We start from the raw sequence: 23,520 nt of genomic DNA, 5'->3' as shown, positions 1-23,520 counted from the left end.
CCTGTTGAGGTGCTGCAGGTGAATCCCAGCAGCCATGCCGCGATGCTGCTGTGTATTTCCATGCGAGCTGGTGGATCGGCTACCACAGCTCCCACCATGCCCAGGACAGACTCTGCAAAAGGAGAAGAAATGCTGTAAAAAACCAAGGTAATCTGGGCTCTTTCCCCTATCATCTTGAAGTGAGCTGAGCATGTTGGCAGGGAAAAGTAGTCTCAGGGGAATAAACTTTCTTCCTTTCTCAGATCTGAGTTACCTGTTGGATATGTACTGAAGATGCAACTGAAAAAAATCAGTCTTTTAAGGTTCTAAAAAAACCTGCGTACACTAAAAAGGCAAAGAATCCTTAAACACTGGATGAGAAAGAGATGATTTAACAAGAAAAAGATGTCACCAAATGCATGACCTATACCTTACTGTTTTTGCAGTCTTGCAGTGAAAATATTTAGCAGCGCGGGAGCCTGTCTGGAGGGTTGTAGGTATCTGAAAGAAAATGAAAAGCTCCAAGTATCTGTATAACATGTGAGCTCTGGTGGCACTCAGGGGGAGATGATGCTGCTCGGGGGGGGGCAGGTAGTCATACACCCTGTGGGTTACTCCATCTGCCTTGGTGAGGAACTGGGAAACTCTCCCCATCTGCCCAGCAAAGAGGGTGGTTGCCCAAAGGCATGTGGGGCTTACTGTGGGATGCTGGGAAGAGCCTTCTGAGGCCGTACAGGACTTATTGTGGGATGTCTAGGGGAAGGAGCAAACAGGGGAAAGGGAGAGATCAAAGCAGTTTGGGGAGGAACCAGTGTGGGAAAACAGAAGGAAAAGGGGACAAAAGGGACTGCTTGGATGTCTGGCCATGCCCTGTGCCTGATCACTGTGGTGTGTCCTGTCTGCTTATTAAACTCTCTTTAGCTGTTTTCCTGGTGAGGGTCTCTGCTTGGTGTGCACGGGTGTCTATGGATGTCAGAGTGCCAGTGATGGCAGAGGCATCATGGGGCCCAGCAGCCAGTGTGCTGGGATGGCAGCAGCCAGAGAGATGGTGGTGAGGGTGGGTATGCTGGTGCGTGCGATCGCTAGCAAACAGGAAGCCAGGCCAGCTGGAAACTAGGATAAAAGGCTCAGGAGTCTGGAGGATAGACTGGAGACACTGTATGTCTGAGACCAGCAGCTGAAGGAATCTATATCGTGTGTATATAGGTATATATTTTCTGCTAATGGGCTTTCATCCTGATTAGCCAGGGAGGGAAACAGGATGAGGCCACTGGTGCTGTTTGCGCGAGGACTATGCATTTTCTGCCCATGCTGATCTGCATGGCTGACTACGTGTATATGTGTTTATGTATATATGTACCGCGGGTGGGTGCATGTATGTATGTAGTGTGTGCACGCACACTCAGCCTTGCTGCTGGCTGGACCCAGGGAGTCGGAGCTGCGGCAGCCTTACCTCTGTTGGGCTGCCAGATTTGGCAAACCCTAACACAAACCAACCTCAGCGCAGGCTTCTCCAGTGGGACATTGGTATGAACCCATACCTGCTTGCCTGCCTTCAGAGAAGTGTCCCCTCTCAAGCCCCACCCCCAGGGTGGCAGGGGGGTGCTGGCTGCAGGCAGGGGAGCCCCGAACATGCCCCTGAAGCCCAGGCATGTTCATATGTCTATGGGAGAAACTAGACAGGGCTGTTTATATTTCATTTAGGGACTAGTGAAAGTGGTAGGTGAAAAAGAAAACAAACAGGTCAACTGCAAATATTGGTGTTGAGGGGCTGACTGCTCGGTCCCCTGGGTTTCATACCGCTGCACCCCTTGTACTTCTGCCTGCGTCCCTCAGGGCTGGCAGTGTGATGGCTGCATGGGAAGGGCAGGGAGCCAGAGTCTCTGGGGGCTCTGGCTGCATCCACAGCCATTGTGCTGTCCCCCTCTTTAAAGCCTGACGGAGCACGAGTGCTGCTGTGTGTAATACAGAGAAAACCTCCGGCCGGGGTTAGTCATTTGAGGCTCTCGATACTGCCTTGCAGCCCTCTGAACTGGCGCTGCGGAGGGGCTGGACGCACTCATCTGTAGAGCCCCTGCGCATACCGAAATACGCGACGTGATGGCTGTGAGTGCCCCCATCCACGGCACCTGTGGGCTGGCTGCTCCTGCAAGTGCACATGGCCTCCTGCCTGCTACGATGTGCAGCCCTTAGGTAAACAGGGCCTGGCCGCTTCTTTTAGTTGTAGGAGAATTATACAGCAGCTGGGAAACATTTCCTGCCCCTGCTGTGTTACTGGCTCCTGTCACAAAGACAGCGCAATCAGCATTAGATGGGGCTGAAAGCCTCAAGGACTATCTGCTGGGGCACCCTGGGAGAACAGGCCAAGGACTGCTTGTATTTTGGAGATATGGGCCTTTTCTCATCTCACCCAAAGGTAAAAGTTTAAACCTATGGAAACCCTGTTGTAATAAGAACTTTTCAATCATTCATTCAAGCTGCATCTAGACAATTCAGTCTTTTGCAAACAAAAGCAATAAAGAATAAAAAGAGAAAACTGAGAGCAGGTTGTTTCTGTCTGTCACGTTAAAGCAGAGATTGCCACCGGGTCCCAGCAACCTCCCTCACGCAGGGTCCAAAGAAGGAAACAGTGATGCTGTGGGGAAGATCTCTATCGGGGCTCGTGCGTGACCAGGGTGAGTGTCATGAGAGTTTCCAAAGGTTTCAGATGGACATTTCCTGATATAGAAACTGTTAAGCTAGATGCAAGTGCTATATTTGGTGCTTTTACAGGAGTAAATATGATTTAATTGTTGAAGAAATGGTCAGGGCTTAAGGAGTAGTGACCACAATCTGATTATAGTCAGTATGAGCAAACAGAGGGCAGCCCCAGCCAGTAATACAGCTACTAGATGTTTCAAAAGGGCTAATAGAAATTATGGGAAATTATGAGCAAAACTGACCAGGTGGAAAAAACAATAACTAAATGACTGTGAATGGAAAGTTAAAGAGCTCTTTAAGAAGTGTTTAAGAAACAGTGAAGGAAACAATTTAACCAGAAGTTTAACCTGATAGCTGTTAAAAAATAGGAAAACAATATTCAGAAAACAAGAAAACAGAAGAGTTCATATTGTCAATGAGGGAGATGCTATGAAGCATCATGCTGGTCAATGTGCTTTTGTTGACAACAGATCTTCATTCAGTCTCTGGAGCTCTATAACTAATGGATAGATCTTTGCTAATGAAGCTGATGTGAGAGGCAGGGGAAGCAGTATTGCATGCATCATCCTGATTAGAAAAGGATGAGCATGTCATCCCAATAAAACACCTGCAAAGGGATGAATTCACTCATCAAGTAGGAAATGGTGCTGCATGTGGGTCTTTCTCGCTGGGCTTGGCTGCGGCAGGAATGATGTCTAACCCTTTTCCACCTCTTTAATGCAACAGTTGGAAGTAAATGTAAGACCATCACCACTGATTTAAAAAGCACAAGTCACCCCAAGATAGAGGGACACATGGTAGAGGCTGGGGTTTGTAGACAGAGCTGTTGCAATCTCCATCCTGTCTCTGTCCTAGAAAGGTCAGCAGCTCTTAATGCCTCCCCTTCTTACTGCAGTCTCTGTTTGCCCACCGACCATCTGCTCATGCTCCACTGCAGCTATTTAAGGGAGCTAATAAGAGGTAGTACCTCCGCCTGCAAATCTTCCCCCAAACCCTGCTTGCAATTCCTATCATCATGTTTAAAAAAAGTGAACAGGTTAGAGAACCACAGGAATAATCAAGAGCTGCAATAAAATCTCATTTTCAGGAGAGATGATTTTGGGAGCATCTTTGTTGGCCAAAAAACTCCCACGGGGGTTGTGAGGGGAAGGAGACAGGTCAATGATGATAGTGCCAGATAGGCAAGAGAAACCACTTCCTTAATGCACGGCAGAGGTGTATGTGGAGTATCACTGGCTTCATGTCCCTCCCGGGGGTTTCTAATGCCACAGGAGTGACTGGGAATGGAGCTGGCTGAGCCAGGGAGCTCTGCAAGATAAGCTGCATTTCTGAATGTCAGCTGTAGAATTATTTCAATTTTTTCATAGATTGTTATTCCTCTTTACCAGAAAAATGGCAAAAGATGTATTTGATTTTCTCTCCTGATATCTTACGGTGTGATGGTATGGTATGGTAGGATTTCTGACTGAAGCAGCTACTGAGGAAAAGGAAGGGAGATTGGTATGACTAAGTTCACCTTGACATTTCAAATGTGTCACAGCGAACGCTTAGCCCCTACCCACTCAGCTGATACCGTGGTAAATGAAGTCTACTCTGAGGAACAGAACAGCACAGTCCACAGGGGCTCACTGAAAAGAGATAACGCTGAGGGCAAAGGTCACCACCAACAATGGAAAATCTGTTACCTCAAAAAGGGGGCAGCAGCTGACCTTTAGAAACCTAACAACTCTGGTGTGAAATGCAGTGGCTGCCAGCTGAGGGAATGCCAACTTCAGCTTGCTCAGAGGTCTAAAACTGCTGCCCATTGGGGTCCGTGCTGAACAACATGACACCGCCGTTAAAACCTGCCATTAAACACGCAGCTCTTTGCCAGTCACTGTACCTGCTTACAGATGCCACCTAGCTTGTCCCAGGGTGCTGGGCATGCCGCAGTCCCTGAACACCAAGAAAAGCTGCCACCACTATCAGAGGGGCAGTTCCTAATCCTGCCCGGCTTTGCCATGCCCAGGGCAGCTGGAGCGCAGCATTGGGTCTTCTTGGAAAAAAGGCTCCTCTTGGCCCGAGGATGGTGACAGTTGGGGAAAATGACTCTGTGTGCAGCAGTGAGGAACCAGCAGCTGCTGGAGGTGTGCCCCGGGGAACACATCTGCTGCTCACCCCACTGCTCCCATAAAGCAGCTCACTCAGAAAAATCACAGCACAGCACTCTGGGATGAGGCACAGCGGGGTTTACTTGGTGCTGACACTCCTCTTTTGGGATCGCCCCACAAAATCCTGGCTCCACATAAATGTCAATATTTTTATTTGTGATTTCACAGCTTTTTCACAATTTCCTTCCATATTTTACACTGCCAAAAGTAGCCTGACTAACGTAACTCCTTCCTACTGGCTCTGTGCCTCTGCTGGCAGAAATCCTTGACGCACACATCAGCCAAAGAGTGCCTGTAAGCAAGGAGCAAGAAAAAAAGCCACATGGAATTAAAATCAAGGGTGAGAAATAGTCCACGTGATTCAGAGACACTGGAGCGAGCAGGAGTCCACAGCTCATTGGCTTTGATAAATAAATCTGGCTTAGTTACAAATATTTTATTTCTGGAATGGATAGAAACATTAAATGGCAATAGCTGGAGCACACACTGAGCAGCAGGACCTGGATGAAAATCTTGCCTTTGTAACACTTTGCTTTTTTCCCCCTCCTACATAACTGCAAGGCTTCCTTTGCTATTACCCACTGTTTTACTAAATCAAACCATGCGACCAGTTATTCTGGAGGCAAAGACAGCCTTTGTGGAAAATAAGCAACAGCACACAAGAAGACAGCCCAACACCAGGTGTAAGTTTTATTACTTGACTGCAGCCATGAGAGCAACAGTACTGCTCTCCTAGTAATTTATTCCAAACGGAGGCCAAACCTTTAAATTACAGACAAAGACTACCGGCAAGAGCTGAGAGGCAGATCTCACCCGTGAGCATGGCGCTTGTGCTCCAACATTGCCTGTGGTGGTTGTGGAGAGAGGGTACGCAGACCCTCGCAGCTGCCCTCCAGCTCCCATTGCCGATAGCGGCAGCCATCTCGGGCAGCAGTGGTGTGCGGTGTTACTGCCCGGGTTTGCCTGTCCAAGTAATGCCCTGGTGTGAGGGGCCAGCCACAAACCCCAGCTCCCAGGAGAAGCTCTACTGCATTGGCCACCAAAGGCACCACCAGGGCAAGCAACATCTGTCCCCATTGTGCATCCCAAAGAGCTGGCAAAAGCCAGGGCGGGGAGCCTATGAAGTCACACGTTAGTGTCCTCGTTCCTTCTTGGCTTGTTAGAGGGTCCAGAGGATCCCCAGGGTGAAGGGCACATTGCAGAAGGGCAGGGCCCAGGAAGACAAGCTATGTCCTTCCATTTTGACAACAAACCATCAATAATCACTTAACTAGCTCCGCTTCTGCTGAGCAGCGGTTTTGTACAGACCATGTTTCATGAATACTACGAAATAGAGAGTCAAAGCTATTACTGAAGGCACAGTGAATACCCACAGCTACTCCTCTGCCCAAGAGGCTTCCTTGCCCTGCAAGACATTAGGTTTTATTCTTGGAAACCCATACTGGTTGCTACTCATTTCCTTTCTCCTTCTAGATGTTTACAAACAGTTCAATCAGTTGTTCTACCGTTTTTCTGAGAAGTAAAGTTAAACTCGCCTATATAATTCCCCAATTCCTCCTTTTGGGGTGGTGAGGACACTTTCCCAGGAAATGGGAACTAAATCGAGGAGGGCGCCAGCAAGGGCTGCCAGGCCTCAGGCAAGAGGCCCTGCCCTGTGAATCCCACACACGGGGGGCTCCCTGCGGGCCAGGGGCTGTGGTCCCTGGTGAGAATGCTCTTTGCCCCATCCCGCCAACTGGAGTGCAGCAGCCTCGTGGCACAGGGGCACCAGCAGGATGGGGCTCTGAGCTGGTACAGCAATGACACTGCAGGACTTAGCCTGGACTTTGACTGACACTCCTTAGCCAAGGTTTTAAAACACTCAGCTCCCCAGTCTGGGAAAGCCCAGAAATGACAGCCTAAAGTAAGAGATACTGTTGTAAAAAAAAAAAACCAAAACAGCAAGACATACTGCCAACTAACTCTGGTTTCCTTCAGTCCTTGTTGGAATAATGTTGCTGCATGTGCCACCGAGAGGCATTTTTTTGGAAAACTACTGAGATGACCAAGTAATTGGGGTCTGCTGCAGAGCGCCAACAGGCTCACAGAGCCACCTCAGCCTGCCTGCTTGCCCCGTCACTAGAATGGCAGGATGACTGCAAAGGGCTGAGAAAAGCCTCAAGAGACTCCAGCTTTAGGGTCCCTGTGGAAGAGGGACCAAAATAATTTTGATCAATGCAGCAAATTCTGGCAACTGCTGGGTGTGTGCAGCAAGCCTGTGATGCGGTGGGGTTCCGAAGGCCAGGAAGGTTTCCTCTAGGAGGGAGAGCAGCACATGTCTAAAGCCAATTTAGACAGCACATGTCTAAAGCCAATGAATTTGCGTGCACTTGGGTTTTCATATGCAAGGCAGGAGGACAAGCTGAAGGCAATTAAAACTGCAAAAGACGGTCTGTGCATAGGTGTTTATGATGCCTCTGAATGAGCTGTCCTCTTTCCTGTTTCGGACACAATGCCAGATACATTACTTGAAATGTAGCTTTCGATCCTCAGTGCTACCAGTGTTGTTAATCCAGGCTGAGCAACACTTGCACTGGGGGAGTACAGAAATGACAAAGCAATTTCAGAAATACATATGCACAACTTCCACCCACATTTTTTTTTAGGGTTTTAGAAACAAAACCAGCACAAGATCCAGAGTCGGAGAGGGAGGAGATGGGTGAGAGCTTGTGTCTGGTTCAAAGGCATGTACTCAAAATGTGAGAATTCTAGGATCACATGAGTTTGGAACATCTTAGCTCAGTGTCCTGGTATTTTTGCAGAAACTAAGCAGCAAACGGCAAAACCAACTTTCCCTTCCTGGAGGGAGCAAGGGAGGAAGCGTGCAGGGCAGAACAGCCCAGGCTGTCTGCGCTCAACAGAGCTGCTCTGATACACAGCACTGCCTGCTCTTCCAGGAAGGCAGCTGTGGCGTGATGATCGCGCACTCTCGTTCTGTGATTCCCCACTGAAACACTGACAAGTTCGTTGGCAGGCTGTGCAAGACCTGCAGCTGGCTGCCTCTGCAGTCACTCGCTGGCTGCTCTCATTACAGGTAGGAATGCAGAAGCCCCTGCCCATGGGGGAAGGACCCAGAGCTGGATTTGTTCCCCACCAGGAAGCTGCTCTGAAGCCACATTTGAGCTTTCCTCGTCTCCAGAGTCTCCGTGGGCTCCCACACACCACCAAGCCCCTTATGGATGGACACCAGGGCTGAATGTTTTTCTGGGGACCTTTTAAGCAAGCACCTAAACGTGGCAAGATATTGCAGATCCACGAGAGCAAACAATCTCCTTCCCTACATCCCCCAGCCTCAGCAGGCCTCTGCAGCACCCCAAGGCATCACTTCACTCGTCTACAGTGCTTGGCCAAGCCTGAGCCTGGTCACAGCTGATGCTGAGCTTGGTGTGGGGCCACACGGGCTCCCAGGCGCTGCGTGACCACTAGGCATCAAAGTCCTGCCTCCAAACTCATGCTCTAGGTCAGAAGGAACTGCTCAGAGGCAGCACAAACTCTCCTTGCTGCTGCTCCAGTCATATTTCTGGATGAGGAAGGAGGGTTAGGGTTGTTCCCAGGACCTCTCATCAGGCTGGAGTTCAGCTGGGGGCTCCAGCATGCCCTGGCGAGTGGCCACCGGTGAAAACAGGATGAGAATGCCCACGGACTCAAAAGCCAATGGAAAAATGTGAAAGCTGAACCTTCTTCAGTAAGTTTCCATGACTTTTGGTTTGCTCTCGAGACAAATACCAGAGTGTATTCCTGACTCAATCCACCAGGTACTGGCAACTTAAGGTTATTTTTCAAGAGCAAGGGTGGTGAAGGTGGGGTGTCCTCATGGAAGGTTGCTTGCCCAGCTGCTGTACCCCCCCTTCGTTTGGTTTATGTTATGCTTATAGGAAATATCCTTGCCTAGATGGAAAAACACATGAAAGAACATCACTCTTGCCTCCTCTGCATGCAGAGTGCATATCTGTCAGGACAAGTGCCTTGTGACAGGTTGAGAGAGCACATTTTGGGGAAGGGAAACTTTCTGACAACTCATCCCTGAAAGACAGACAGACGATAACACTCCCAATGGGCTCGATCATGACCAGGAGGAGGCAGCGCTTGACCTCAGTCATGATATGCTAATTTGCAACAGAAAAAATTCTGGCTAAAAGAGTGGTGGAAAGAGCAGTGCTGGACTGCCCCCAAAAAGGATGCAAAGCCTGTCACCCAAAATAAGCACAGAAGATGGTCCCTGCTGCAGACAACTGACATTTAGCAGCTCTGTGCATCACAAGCAAATGTCACAAGGAGACCGAGCGAAAGGGAGGTGCTGGTGTCCCAAGGGACAGGCAGTCCTCTTCCAGGAGGGAAGTGTGGACGGCCTGGGGGTGCCCCTCCAAGTACATTCCCTGGACTGCAGGTTTCACTGTATGCAAAAAGGGATGTTCCTTGAGCAGTTCTCCATTTTCTCCCTCGTAGGCTTCATGCAGCATCCCATGGCTTTAACGCCAGAAGTCAAAAAGGGAAGAGAAATAGAAAATGCCTGTTTTCTCTCCAGCTCTTTATGCTGTCCACCTGTCCCACATCCCTTCCTATTCATTGCTTCTTTACAGAAAACAGACTTCAGCAGCATTATATGCTGCTAACAAGGGAGGGAGCTAGCCCTGTAAAGCCCCCACCTGAGGCTGAACAGAAAGATGAGAGCTTTTACTGACAAAAGACTAAGTGAAGACAAGCCCTGTCCACCCAACTCTTAGCTATTGTTGGAAACATCACATACCAAGACATCCACAGCTGAAGCTATGAAAGACATAAACACATCTACTTTCAAAGGCCCTTACTCAAAACTGAACTGGGATGCAATAAATCAGCCCCCACATTCACACACACACACAAAAAAAAGAAAAAAAAAAAAGAAAAGAAAGAAAGAAAGAAAGGAAGAAAGGGGAAATTCAGATTAGTCACAAAGAAGTTCCCCCGCCTGCTTCTTTGTGTGCATAAAGCGGTGTCCTGAAGGCACTGTCCTCACTTCATCTCTGCTCCTGGGACAGGAGCACCTAGCTCATCTGCCCCTGCTCCTCCAGGCTCCTGCTGTGCTCCTAGCCCCTTCCCCGGCAGTTGCTGGCAGTGCAGCTGAGATGGAAAGACAACCAGATGTAGAGTCAAGAAATCAGGACCAGATGGATCGCAATAGGGAACATGCAGAGGATGAGTGGAAGAGCTGGCAAAGACGACAGGTTAGGAACACGCTGCACCTCGTGTCCGCGGCTGCTCAGTGGATATTACTGCTTGCCTGCTTGATTTACATTGGTATAGGTTCTCTGCAACCCTCAACGGTAAGAGCTCATGTTCAACCCATTGTCTGTTGGCCTGTAAAGCTTTCTATGGGCTTTATTATTTATCTTTTTAGAAAAGAAAAACGCATTTAGGTTTATCCCTATTCAAACCACAAGTTTTTAATCCTTTCCTTAATGATTGTCATTCTGTTTTTTTACCTTGCCTGTCCTCAAAAACAACATCCAGTATTGCCCAGTGCAGGGTTTGGGGACAGGTTGTCTGGAACAGGGATCATTCCAAGAATGCTCTTTGCACTGGCCTCTGGGGGATGGAGGTCTGCCTCCCTCCTGCTCCCTCCCCTATTTGCAGTGACTCCTGTGTATTTCCATTTAATTAAATGGGATCATCTGGGTGCATGTTTGCTTTCAACAAGTGCATATGGAAGAATGACAACCCAGGTTGCTCATAAACACCCCATGAACTTTTAAAATGTACTACATGTGCAGGCAGACATGTGAGAAAGCAAGCTAGCTTGTGACAACTCTAGCAAGACCCCCTGAAATGTTTCAGTGCTCTCAGTCTGCACATGTACTGGGCTTTAGGAGTAGTCATCTATATCTGCAGAGGACAGCCTCTGTGTGTGTGTGTGTGTGCACGCGTACATGAGAGAGAGAAAGACTGATGTGGCCAGAGAGAGTTTTGTGTACATATTAACACCACTGCAAACAAGATATAAGCAACAGAGATGCTTGAAACTCAGAATACTTTAGCAAAAATTGCAGCAAATACATTTGCCTCTTTCACATGTTTGCAGGCTGGTGGATTGTCAACAACCTTTCACTGCCACTTACGAGCTAGCTACTTCTCCTCCCACATCTTCTCCAGGAGCTGTGTACTACTTTAAAGCTTGTTATGCTTCATCTTTTCAGAGTTCATTCTTTCCTCCCACTTTGACCTGGCAGAGAAGCAAGCCAGGCATGTAACCATGCAAGGTGGGGATGGCCTCGTGCTCTGGGTCCTCTGCTGTTTAATGAAAACCCTTGTGCTCTGCACAAGTTTCACTGACCTGAGTCTTACAGTGGTTATTAAACTGCAGAATGATGACCCTGATAACACTGAAAGGTAACACTTTTCATTCAGGTCAGTCCTCTTCTCCTTCCACTACTTTGGGAGAGAGAAGTCACACTGGAGGCCAACAGAGAAGGGCAAGCTATCACACTGCTCAAGATGCAGATACCTCTCCTGGGTCACACTCGGGTTGTGAATCCTCTTCTCTTAGTATCTCTCTTCTGTAAAAATGTTAACTCAAATTCTCCTCCAGAGGAAGATGGCAGGGGCTGGCATTGCTGCCTGTGAGCCTTACAAACCCAAGAGAGCAGCAGCTGAGGAGGGGACACAGTATGTGCCTGGAGTTTCCCTTCCTCAACAGAAACAACTGAAACAGGGTGCTCTAGGAGCAGCAGCTGCAGCAGATGAAAAGTCCAGGTCCTGGGAATCACCAGAGGACCTTTTCAGTTTTAAACACTTGCTAACTGCAGGCTCAGAACTGATTTCTATTATTTTAACCAGATAACCATCGTGTCCTGTTCTGACTGCACCATGCTGTGCAGGAGCAGTCTCACAGGCTGTACACGGGGGGGTTTCATTGCACTGGAATTACAGGTCTCAGTAGGATAACCATGAGCTGACCATATAATTGTCTACGGAAGAGGTAGCAGTGCTAATCTGACTTGACTCTCGGGGCAGTTTAGGGAGACAGACTTTATGGAAGTAGGGGCACAGCAGCATCAGAGCAGCAGGCTGGGAGCACTGGTCCATGGAAGCAACTGAGAGGCTGTCCCTGTTCTTGGGATGAGTCTCCTCCTGCTCTCCAGGGCTGGAGACTGCCACACTAACTTTAATAGCAAGACCATATTTGATTACTTTCCATTGTCCTCACAGCTCCTGAAAAAAAATGGACCGTTCTGTGAAAACACAGTGCAAATAATATCATGGCACATGCTCAGGAAAATTAGCATCTGCAGCCCAGACCACGCTTAACAAAAAGGGGTAGTATTCCAGTTGCTGTCATCATGCTGCCTGGAAAGCAAGCCTCAGCTGTCATTTCCAAATGAGCAAGTTTTAAAAAAACATAGTGCTAGTCTGCTTTTGCATCTGCAAGGCTTGTGAGTTCCCAACTCTGCTGGAATTACCTGCTCTTGCCACACCGGCTGTGATCAGTCCACGGGCAAGCCGCTTACAGGTGTGATCAGGGGGTGTGCAACCCCCCAATGGCAAACACATGGGAGGTAAAAGGCTTGAGCAGCTGTTGGGAGTTCAAAGGCTTCTAATGATATGTTGCAGGAAGGTTTTGGCTGAACAGGGCAAGAAAAGGTGCAGGAGGAGTAATCGTGCATTTTTAATGTAGATAAGGAAAATATGGCCATAATCTTAATATCTCCTGGTGTGGAGAAGGTACAAACCACTTCCAGTGCACAGCCATCTGCAATCTGTATGACACAGGGAGTCAGGCACATGATTGCAACGGTCCTCTCAAGCAGCATGTATTGCTACAGTCCCCTGAGATGTGCACTTTGTGCAGTACAAACCTATTCCTGAAACTTCTGCCATGTGGCATGGCTCTAGACACAATGTCCCAGATAGGAGGAAGTCTTATATGAAGTCTCCCATGAAGACAGGCTGAGAGAGTTGGGGTTGTTCAGCCTGGAAAAGAGAAGGCTCCAGGGAAACCTTATAGCAGCCTTCTAGTGCCTAAAGAGGGGCTACAAGAAAGCTGGAGAGGGACTTTTTACAAGGGCATGTAGTGACAGGACAAGGGGTAATGGCTTCAAACTGAAAGAGGGTGGTGAGGCACTGGAACAGGTTTCCCAGAGAGGCTGAAGATGTCCCACCCCTGGAAGTGTTCAAGGCCAGGCTGGATGGGGCTTTGAGCAACCTGGTCTAGTGGAAAGTGTCCCTGCCCGTGGCAGGGGTGTTGGAACTAGATGATCTTTAAGGTCTCTTCCAACCCAAACCATTCTATGATTCATGTTTGGGAATCCAGAACAGGCAAAAATGATGTAGAAACCGCATGTAAATGATATGGGGAAATGTGAAGCAGTAAGTAAGGAGCACCTCTGTGCCCTCAGCCCTCCTGGCATCCTTTCCCACACACCATAAGAAGGCAGAACAGAGAAAGAGGGTGACTAACTTTGTTACTAGCTCACAGACATCCTTCCAGTCCTACTGATATGTTCTGTCCTCAGCAGAATTTACTAGTAGATAATTGTAAAGTGCTTTGAGATTGTGCAATAACTGGCAGAGATATGTAAAATGGGTAATGTGCATTAGTGACAATGGGGCTGATATTCTTACCATTGCTACAAGTTTGTCACCCAACCTGTCTGTGTCTAAGACGCCCTGTCCACCAGTGGTCAGATCAGGACATATTGTGGTAGGTGTCGTTTGACCTCAGAAGCTCAGCAGTCCTGTGCTTAGCTATCATCTCGTTGGGTCCTATGCTTAACTATCAACTTGTTGGGAAACTACCTGGAAATCCCAGCTGCCTGAGCCAAAGAGTGAAATGCTCGTGCGTTTAGGTGTCTAGAAAAAGCGTAAGCGTAAAACTCAAGCTGCTGAGGCTTAGGATAGGATCAGTAACGCTGGGGGAGATAGATAGTTCCACCAGAGCCAGTGTGCAATAAAGGCTTGTATTTGATAGAAAAATCCACCCTTGCCAGTGGAGCAAGTGGCAGAGCATCAGCTGTGACAGCACTAGAGGGTGCCAGAGCAGACCTTTCCCACCACCAGCACGCAGCACCCACCTCACCCTCCGGCACAGACTGCACATGGCAGCCGGGCTCCAACCTCCTTCCCCTGCCGCTTGCCTTTACCAGGGCGCAGCACTGAACCTGCAGATTTGTATGTCTGTGCTCACTTCTCTGTTCAACACTTTGTGTGCTCAGAGTGAAGGGGCTGCTCTGGTCCTGTAACACAAAGCCAAATATATGAAAGTCAGCCGAATATACATCTCATCATCTCACCTTCTCCCTTAGGAAACCACTGGCATAGGTAAAGAGAAGAACACGGAGCAGCCAGCCTAACCTTTCACTCTTTAATCAGGCCAATTGCTGAAGACTTGTGGTTGTGAAGAGACTGCAGATTTGGGCCTCCTGTGGTTAAGATGAGAGATGGGTTTGAGATGCAAAGTTCAGATTTAAAAATCTAATACAGAAGCTTGGTGTTGGGCGTATCTGATCAGTAAGATACACATTTCTGTATTTGCATTCACTTTTTCTGTTACACTCATAAAATGCAAATCAATTTTAAACGTGTCTTAATGCACTTCTAAGGGAGCCACACGTGCAGTAACAGCCTGACCCAAAGTGCAGAAAACCATAAAGCCAGACTCACGTCTTAGTGCCCTGCAGGAGGAGAGTGAGACAGTGAGGGCACATGTGGGTCCCAGCTCTGCAAACAGGCACCCCCAGCTGTAAGTCAGACTCGAGGGCGTCATGCAGAAGAGGCTCTGCACCCCGAGGTCCTTTCTTACTGTTTGGTCTGCCTCGATTACATTCACCAGGATGTTTTTCTAAACAGGACGAACACTACCTGGTGTGCTCTGGAGGGCTCAGCACCAGGTTGGAAGTCGGACGAGCTAGGAACCACTTTAAAATCGTATTTTAGAATAATGATATAAAAGCAGGTAAAGAGCATAGCTGGCTAGCAGCAGCCGTGCCAGCTGAGGCTACCCGAGGTGCTTTTGGAGGCGCGGTCCCAGTCGGGAAACGAGAGCGATCGCGGCAGCAGCGAGGGGCTCGCCGGGTGCGTTAACGAGGATTTCTCTTCTGGTTTTTTCAGCCTCGGAGCGACGAAGTGCCGTGGACCCACATCCGCTACACAGGTGGGTGGGCGTCGGGGCAGGGGGCACTCCGGGAGGGCTCCCGGGGTCCCGCAGCGCTGCCCCCGGCCCCTCGACGAGCGCCGGTACCCCCGGCCCGCTGCCCCCGTACAGCAGCCGCTACGTTGCCCTGGCACCCCGGGAGGGCTCCCGGGTCCGCCGGAGCGCTGCGCCGCTTACCGGCCGGCTCCCGGCTGTCTCTCTGGAGCGTTTCCTGCGGGGGGGTGGGTCCCGGGATACCGGTACCCCCGGAAGGCTCCTCCGGTACCCGGCGGCGGCTCCCGGCTTCCCTACGTTGCAACTCCCCCCAGTACTCCGGCGGCGCCGGAGGGCTCCCCCCGGTAGCCGGGAGGGCTCCCGGCTCCTCGCCGTGCCCCGCACGGACCCGCGGTCCTCGGGCACTGCCGTGGCAGCCGGTGGCCCCTAAAGTGCTGGAGGCTGTTAATAACGCGCTTCGGGTTACTGCAATGGCTATTTCTTCTGGTGGAGGAAGGTGCCAGGAGAGCTGTCTGGGGGGAGAGAGGCCAAATCTGACCCAGTGCTGCAAGGTGCCAAAACCAAACAAAAGGGTTTTCCCAGAGCAGAAGAAAAAACCTGAAAACCAGCGTGGATTTCTGCAAACCTTACCTATCTACTAAACCAAGCTTTCACTCTGCGAAAGAACAAGAAAAGTATTTTTGAGAATTTACTGAATACGGGTGGTGTGCTCTTGGGGTATTTCTGAAACAAGTCAATGATTTCCTGATTTATGAAAAATGTAAATGATTTCCTGGGGAAGAGCAAGTGAGCGTACACACAGTAGCAGAACTAGCAATGCTTTGTGTGCTGACTACGTTGGATGTTTTGTCCGATGACATATCTCAATGATAGAGGCAAATACTAAAATTTTTAAATTGTACTAAAAATATTGTTGACAGCTTTACTTACAGTTAATATTGTAAGGTAGCAATTAGTGTAACCTAATAGAAACCCATGTTCTTAGAGAAAAAGCTTGAGAAATTTGGCCTCAGCCCGGAGGGGCTGTGCTGCCTGCCAGGAGACCTTCTGGGTCCCCTGGTCCCAGGGGTTTCAGCTGGTGTGCTGAAAACCCAGGAGCATGGCAGGGAAACATTTCCACCATAGCCCTGGCAACTGTTATAACTGTTACTGCCCGTTCCAAGAGGAAACCTTTCATGCTAAGTTCTAGTTTAATTTCTCCTGATCCTGCTGTGTATTAATTTGTTTCTTCTGTTTCTGTCTCTAGGCTGCTCTTTTATGCTGTCTCCTGTTAAAAAAAAACCCAAACAAACCCAGAGTCAAGGACTTATGTTACCAGCATCTCCACAGAAAGCACTTTTTCTCTTCCTTCCAGCTCTGAACACCTTTTCCTCTTCTTATTTACTGTCTTTATTTTCTGTTCTTTTTAGGAACCTGTTCTTCCTAAACTCACATGTCTGTATTTTAAGAAAGATATTTAAGAAAGACAAGCATAAATAGAAACTTGGAGGAATAATTCATATAAACTGGAGTTGTAGTCCAAAAGGCACATCTCACTCAGGAGTGGGAACCTGGAAATTTCCACTGTCGATGATGCCTGTCTAGAGTAGATGATATTCTAGCTCTGGTCTGCCCTATTCTCTAGTTCACTCTCTTCTTTTCCTATATCTTTCCACCTTTCCTGCACTCAGTCCATATAAAACAACCCATTTCCAAGAAGACATTTGTCCTCATGGGATCATCTTTGCTTTCTTCCATTCCAGGTGAAAGCATCAAAGGAGCAGCTGTGAATCTCACTGCTGAAGTAGGCTCTATTCAGGTCAGAAATGGTTCCATCATAATCACCTGTGATGGCCTCTACCTATTGTCCTTGAAGGGCATTATCTTTTTGCCTGACTCAGAAAAGGACTTGCTGAAGCTGACACTGTGGAAGACGGACAAGATAAGCAGCACGGCTCTCTGGGAGCAACCTGTCTGGGTCAGCGGCAATGCAGTAAATCTCACCATAGTGCTCTACTTGTTTTCTGAAGATAACATCACCCTGGGGACCAGCTCCAATGCCACCATCGGGGATCTGTCGTTTAGCCTTGTGTTACTAAGTCCCTTCATTTGCTCGTAGAAGATGACGTATGAAATGTAACATGTAAATTATAGCCTTTCCTACCAATCCATTTGCATGTGGGAGGCTTGTTCTCATAGGCTGTACTTGTACAGGCAGACTGCTCTAGCCTCCCTCCTTGGGGCTGCAGAAGGCCTCAGCTGGAGTGCAGATAAATCACAGTGCAAACGGGCTTTATATAGTGCATGCCATGTTCATCTCTTTGGAGCTCTGCGCAGCTGTTTTGCTACCTCGGATGGATCTTTCTAACAGTGGAGAAAGGGATGCGTGAAGCCCTTGAGGGGAACGGAAATGAAAGCCAAAGAAAGTCACCTAAGCTTAGCTCATATTCAGAGAAACCCTGGATTTCTCTACCTACTTGACAGTATCCGTATATAGTACAAATGCGCTGTATATTTGCTAAAATAAGAGTCTGGTAAATTGGGAAGATACCTCAAGTGTCTTGAAGCCATTTGGAAAAGGAGGAGAACAGACCTGCTCAACAGCCCTTTGCCTGGCAAGGCAGGAGACAGGGAAGAGGCGGCAAGGGACTTCCTTTGCAGTGATCCAGATAAATGCTCTCTGAGAGTTAAAGGCCACAAAAAGAAGGTGGTATTTCAAAATGAGCTAACAGGACTGCACTGGACAGCAGAAACGCAGGTCCTGCAGTGACTATGAGGTTTTTAGGAGCAGCTTTTGAGAGTAGAGGCCCACTGGCTGTTCCAGCTATCTGCAGGCTACTGAAGCCTGAGCCGAGGGAATATCTGGTGGGACATTTACATCTTGACACAAGCTCTTGGCAGTGTTAAGTTGAAGGAGAATCTCCTTCAAGCGCACACACACAGACTGGCTTGACCTCAAAATGATCCAGGCACACGAAAATTTGGAAAAACATGAAGACTCTGGATTTGGTGGGTTCTCTCTAATGGACCAAGTGAAACTTGCAGGTCCATGCATCCTTTCCTCTGGGAGGACTGAGATGGTTCTCATGAGCCTCGCAGTAGATCTTGTCATACAGGTATGCACCCCAGAGAGATTCACAGACACAACCTCCACGATGCACCTGTGCACTCATGCACACCCTGCCTGGCTCCTGCTGAAGTCAGACTGCTCTCAGCAATCCTGGGCTGTGCATCCCTCTTCTCATTACAGCTTGTGGCTGCTGAGGACAAGTCCTGCTCTGCCTGCACTGCAGGCAGCACGTGACCTGAGCACAGCCAGCAACTGTTGTATTTTTGGTTGAAGTGCGGTAGATTTCAAGGGCAAGTTGACTACCTGGCTCCAACAAACTCCAGCAACATTTCAGCCTCTCACTGCTTTTGTTAAAAGTATTTATGTATTTATACTATAGGCATAAGAATGTTACTTCAGATTTCTTAGAAACACTGCGAAGGGTTCAGACTTTGGGTTGTCAGCACTAAGCTCCTCTTTGCAGATGCTCCCAATGCATGTACCACGGAGCATTCCTGGTACATGGGCACAGTGCTGCCGCCTGCCTTGGCTCCCCGGCTGACCCGCTCTGGGCTGAGCACTCCTGTGGGCTCAGGTGCCAAAGGTAGCTAAGGAAATCTTTCAGGCCTTGGTGAGCTTTTCTATATGCTTTATGCTATTGTTATAGGCTTTACGAACTTCCCTACCTGGGGCCAGGCCACAGCCCCAGGGGAAACTGCCGTGGCTGAAGCAGTTATTCATGCAGTGCCCAGAAGGAGCTTTTTCTCATCTCAGGACTGAGAAGCTGTGGGCTGACTTGCACCCACAGGATGCTCCTCCCCAGCTGCAAGGGGCATTTTGGGCTTTTACCTCTGGCCACTCTGTCCACCACAGGGATCGAAGGCAGCTGGACTCTGCCCCCAAGCTGGGGACTGTCACACTCCCCAGCTGAAGTGAGAATGTGTTTTCCTTCCTAAAAGCTAATAAAACTTTTCTTTGTAACCTGCAGGCTTGCAGTGTCCCTCGGGAGTGGGGGTCTGTGTTTGAAGACATTTTCAGTGGTATGAAAGCTAAATGAAATTTTCAAATACTTTCTTTTTTTTACAGTTCAGCTTCAGTTTCAGCTCTCCCCAAGGGCATGCAGGGCTGGTGCTTCCCAATGTCGGCTAACACAGGCAGGGCAGGCCCTGTCAGTGGTGTGGACAGGGGTGCACAGGACAGCAAGAAAGATTAAACCTAAACAACACAAATGGATTTGTACCTCAGAAGGGTGCACCCTTTCTTCTTGCTTAGAGCGGGAGAGGGCATTTCACACACTGATTCCCCTGCACTTTCAGGCTGAACTAGACTGACCTACATATATACATGTACATCATGCACTTGTCTTGAAATAAAGTTTGAAATAATTCAATTCCTGAGATTAGTTACCTTTGGGACTGACTATCCTCACCACTAAGGTTCCACACTATCAGCTTCTGTTTGTATTTAGTGACGCCTTCCTCCACAAAGTTAAAAGTCTCTTTGATATGAGTAACATTAGTTTTTGTTATTGGAGTTGTTAAGGCTTTGTGGGAGCTTGTAGATGGTGCTAAAGTCACATCATACAGCTCTGTTCAACCAGGTCAGTGCATTGAAGTTTTAGGTCACCCCTCAAAGCTCATTACAGCTGGAGGTGTTGAAGTGCAAGGCTGGACTAGGCAGTTTCTGGAGACAATCCTTAACTCTGGAGGGACAGCGTGTTCCCCTTCCCGTGCTTACGGCCACTGAAACAGGACCTCATGGTCTGTCCCTCACCGGGCTTTTCACGAGACCCATTTCAAAGAATATAGTAGTCAACCGGGGATTACTGACTCCTCCATGATTTTAAAGCAATCTCCACTGCTGCTGTGACTTGTGTTTAACACAGGCTACTGCATAAACTACCATGAGGTGGCCATGGTGTATTCCTTCCCTTCTCTCTCCTCTTTCCAACCTCCCCACTCATGTAAAGCAAGGGCACAGGGTGACAAACCTGATGTAAGAGCCATGGTCACCCCTGGTGAAGGAGCTGGCTTCACTGCACCCATCAGAGCCAGAGGGCTCTTGCTCTCCAGCCGAGAAGAAACTACTGAAGGCAGCGCAGAATGGACGGGGGCTCCTTTTCTTTACACGGGTACAAGAACAAATGATGGGAAACATTTAATTTAAATTCCACTCACGTCCCTTCAAAAGTCATCTCCTTTTCTACCACAAATGGTTACCAGTAATGGTGGATAATGAGCCTGTGGTTTTTAGACACCACTTACATTTCATCAGCCAGCATGAGTCACAGCTATTGCCTGTCCCCTTCACTAGCAAGAGAGAACAAGAAAGCTGGAGTGTGCTTAGCAAAGTGCAATCGATTCCACTGCTGTAAAGCTAGCACTGTCCAGCTCAGACGGCAGAAAGCACAGGAATTTAGTTTCCATATTCAAGCATCAAAATGGGAAAGTATGATACAAAATCCAACGGTCTCCTGCAGTAACTGGTTGGGAAGGTTTGACTTACTAGACTTTTCTCAGCAACATCCATAACTTCAGCCAGTAGAACTGTTCTCTGAGCTGATGGTTATTGTTTTCCAAGGGATCCAGACCAGCCCCAGGGATGCTTGCTTCCAGCTATGTGGTGATCCACCAAGTGAACCAAACTGAGTAACACTCACTGAGGACTGGGAGAATGGGAGTTGGTACCAGACCAGAAAGGGACAGTGGCAAGAGAGCTGCAGAAGGATTTATCATTTGCCATTAGCAGCCTTGTATGCCCTAAGGCTAGGGAGGATCGGAAAGCTTATTTGCTCAGTTCTCTAAGCTGATGAGGAAGGCTGTAAAGGGCTAGCAACCCGGGCAAGCAGAGCAGAGGCTGAAGGCATGTCTCCCCATTAAGGTGCCAAGCAGTGAGCTCACTTGCTGGCAGCTGCTTAGCATCCCCAGGCAACAGATATCCCAGCAGCACCCCACGTGCTGTGCCGGCAAGGCCTCACTGCCCTCACCGCACCAGGCAGCAGGAGCCTCAGGACTAGAAAACCCACAGGCCAAGGCAGGAGTGGGCAGTGGGGAGCTGAGTGCAGGGAAGGGCACTGGGCAGAAAGCCCAGGCAAGAACAGGGAAGGAGAGCTCAGAAGAGATGTGATGCTCATAGCAGGTCCATGAATTGTTCTTAGGACTTTGGGACCACAGGGTAGGACAGGCGGAAGACAGGACTAAAGGAGCGTGTTGGACTTCTGCCTAACTTGGGGTCTCCCAACTGAGTTGGTGACCATGGAGCCCAGACTCTTCTCCGTGCCCACGTTGGGCATTCTGCCCCAAAGCCAGGCCCCTGGCCCCAAGAGGGCAACCTTGCTCCCCCTCTGCGAGTGATGGAGAGGTAGGTGCCTATGAAGCCCTGCAGAGGGCAATCCAGGCCGCCTTGCTCCCACAACTCCTTGTCCTCTAGGAGGCTGGAGAGGGCCAGGAGGAAGCCATCAACTTTTCTTCCCTTCCCCGGACAGCCCTCAAGATCTCCACTGGCCGCATGGGCTTCAGGGTGCCCGTCCTTTGTGTGCCAACACCATTGGAGACCAGTGTTCGGGTCCAACTAATTTGGAGGTCAGTCATCTCCAACCAGCAGGCCATAGGATACTGCAGGCAAAGCCACATTGAAGTGTTCCTCTTGCTACCTGGTATGCTGTTGTGGCCCTAAGCTAAGAGGTATGAGTAGGGAGAGGTTAGGATTGGAGTTCTGGTCTCTGTTCCTGGACCTGGTTTTGGTGCTTATCCAAAAAAGGGCCTAAATCAAAATTCATGAAGAATGTCCCACCCATCACAGCCTTTCAGCTGGAGCTGGGGTCCCTCTGGTTTATTCTTCTCCCTGTCCCATCACCTTTGCATGGTGACACGAACTCAACAGAAAGGTTGCAGCTAGCTGTCACACAGCAGTGAGGGAGGCCTCATTCAGCGTGCAGGTTCTCTCACAGGCTGAATGATGCCTGCTGCTTGTCTTTCACATCAGTGTAAATCACCATGCAAAAGCAAGCCAATATCACTAGCTGAATTCTGGTCTTTCCCTGATTTTTCAAGCTTCCCTGGAGATGGAGGTTTAGGTGATTTCCTGCCTCCATCTGCATTGCAACAGAACTTGAGCAGGGTGAGAAGAAACAGGCATTTTCTGAGAACAGGCACACTGAGTCACATCAGGATGAGACAATTAGAGAGCTTCAGGCTGAACAGAGAGGCTCCTAACTACAATATGGCCCAATGAGCTTGGACAGTCATGAGGGAAAAAGATGCATGGGATGTCCCTACATTTATGAGGACTGGCTATTGCCTGATATGCTGGCAGGTGGTGTAAACATGGTGAGTGGCAGCTTGTATGTGTGGGGAAAACATCTGGATCTTTGTAAAGAAAATAAGCCCTACACGGATGCAGAGGCGGGAGCTCCCGAGGGGTTGCACCACAGCAGGAGCGAGGGGGCATGTTGCAGCCCTGCAAGGCTGCCCTGTCATCACAAGACCTTTCTCGTATCATTTTCCTGGGATGCCCTGAAGTCAGAAAGTTTGCAAACAAAAATACGCCCCCCTTCCGGCTGCACCTTCCCTGCCTGCTCCTCCTCTCCTTGCTTTCACCTTGGAAGAGCACCGCGCCACATGAGATCATCCTGCCAGGTGTTGGGTGGGCAGCTGGGATCTGTCAGCAACCTGCCCACTTCCGCGAGTTCATAAATGACATGTCCTTTAGCCAAGAGGAGCAGGAGAAGAGGTTTCTGTCCTTTTGCCAGCGGAGATTGATGGGAGAGGCTTTCAAAGGAGGTTAATAATGAAACAGGGATGCAGCAGGTGCCAACTGGTAATGCCAGATCATCAGTTTCTGGGCTGGGCAAGAAAACCTCACTATGGCTACAAAACTGACTTAAGTCTTTTTATTTCTGGCTCTCTCAATCAGCTTTTCTGTTCTGAAAGTAAATAGAGAAGGCAGATAAGTAAGTAGAGTGTCAGCTTTCACTCTCAACCCTCCACGCACCAGTGGGCTGTGAAACATCAGGTAAGCTGCGCTTCAACCACTGGCTGTATTCCCTCGTGTGCTGCGCTTGGGGGAATTGCCTTGTTTTCCTAGCTCTCTACTGAAACAAATTCACTCATGCCTGTGTCATGGTAAGGGCATGCAGAAGCCAAGCACGGGCTGCTGTGACTGCTGTCACAGGGGAAAAGGACGATTAACTTGAAAGTTCAATTGATCATCCATTTGACATTCCTGACACATAATCTCTGTACCCTTCTGTCCCACCAACTAAACACTGCCAGCTAAAACCTATCAAATAAAAGCCAGTGGGATAGGACAGTGCCTTTCCTGGGGGTGAACCTCAGGAGAAAGCTGTTACTGCTGCTGCCCAACCACCCACCCACACTGCAGCTCGGCAATGCTAACACTGCCAAAATGCCAGTCTTCAGATGGCCATGTCCTACACAGCAGCTCCCAGCACACCTGGAAAACATGCAATTCAAATGTTTAAATCCCCACTGGAGTCCTGACAC

General features: G+C 49.0%; 1 protein-coding gene and 1 long non-coding RNA gene across 3 annotated transcripts in view; one reads left to right on the top strand and one right to left on the bottom strand.

Annotated features, from left to right (window-relative positions):
• LOC138686482 (uncharacterized) overlaps window positions 1–23,520 on the bottom strand; it is a 117,427-nt gene that overhangs the window by 6,547 nt on the left and 87,360 nt on the right. The gene's annotated exons all lie outside the window — the stretch shown is intronic.
• Window positions 9,799–19,358, top strand: TNFSF4 (TNF superfamily member 4). Its single transcript, XM_069789856.1, has 3 exons — window positions 9,799–10,171; window positions 14,952–14,994; window positions 16,731–19,358. Exons 1-3 carry the CDS (start codon window positions 9,974–9,976, stop codon window positions 17,084–17,086), a joined length of 597 nt encoding a protein of 198 aa, XP_069645957.1. The 5' UTR covers window positions 9,799–9,973; the 3' UTR covers window positions 17,087–19,358.

The sequence above is a fragment of the Haliaeetus albicilla genome, chromosome 8, assembly GCF_947461875.1.
Source record: "Haliaeetus albicilla chromosome 8, bHalAlb1.1, whole genome shotgun sequence".
NCBI classification, from domain to species: Eukaryota; Metazoa; Chordata; class Aves; order Accipitriformes; family Accipitridae; genus Haliaeetus; species Haliaeetus albicilla.
This window is presented reverse-complemented; position numbering and strand designations above follow the sequence as displayed.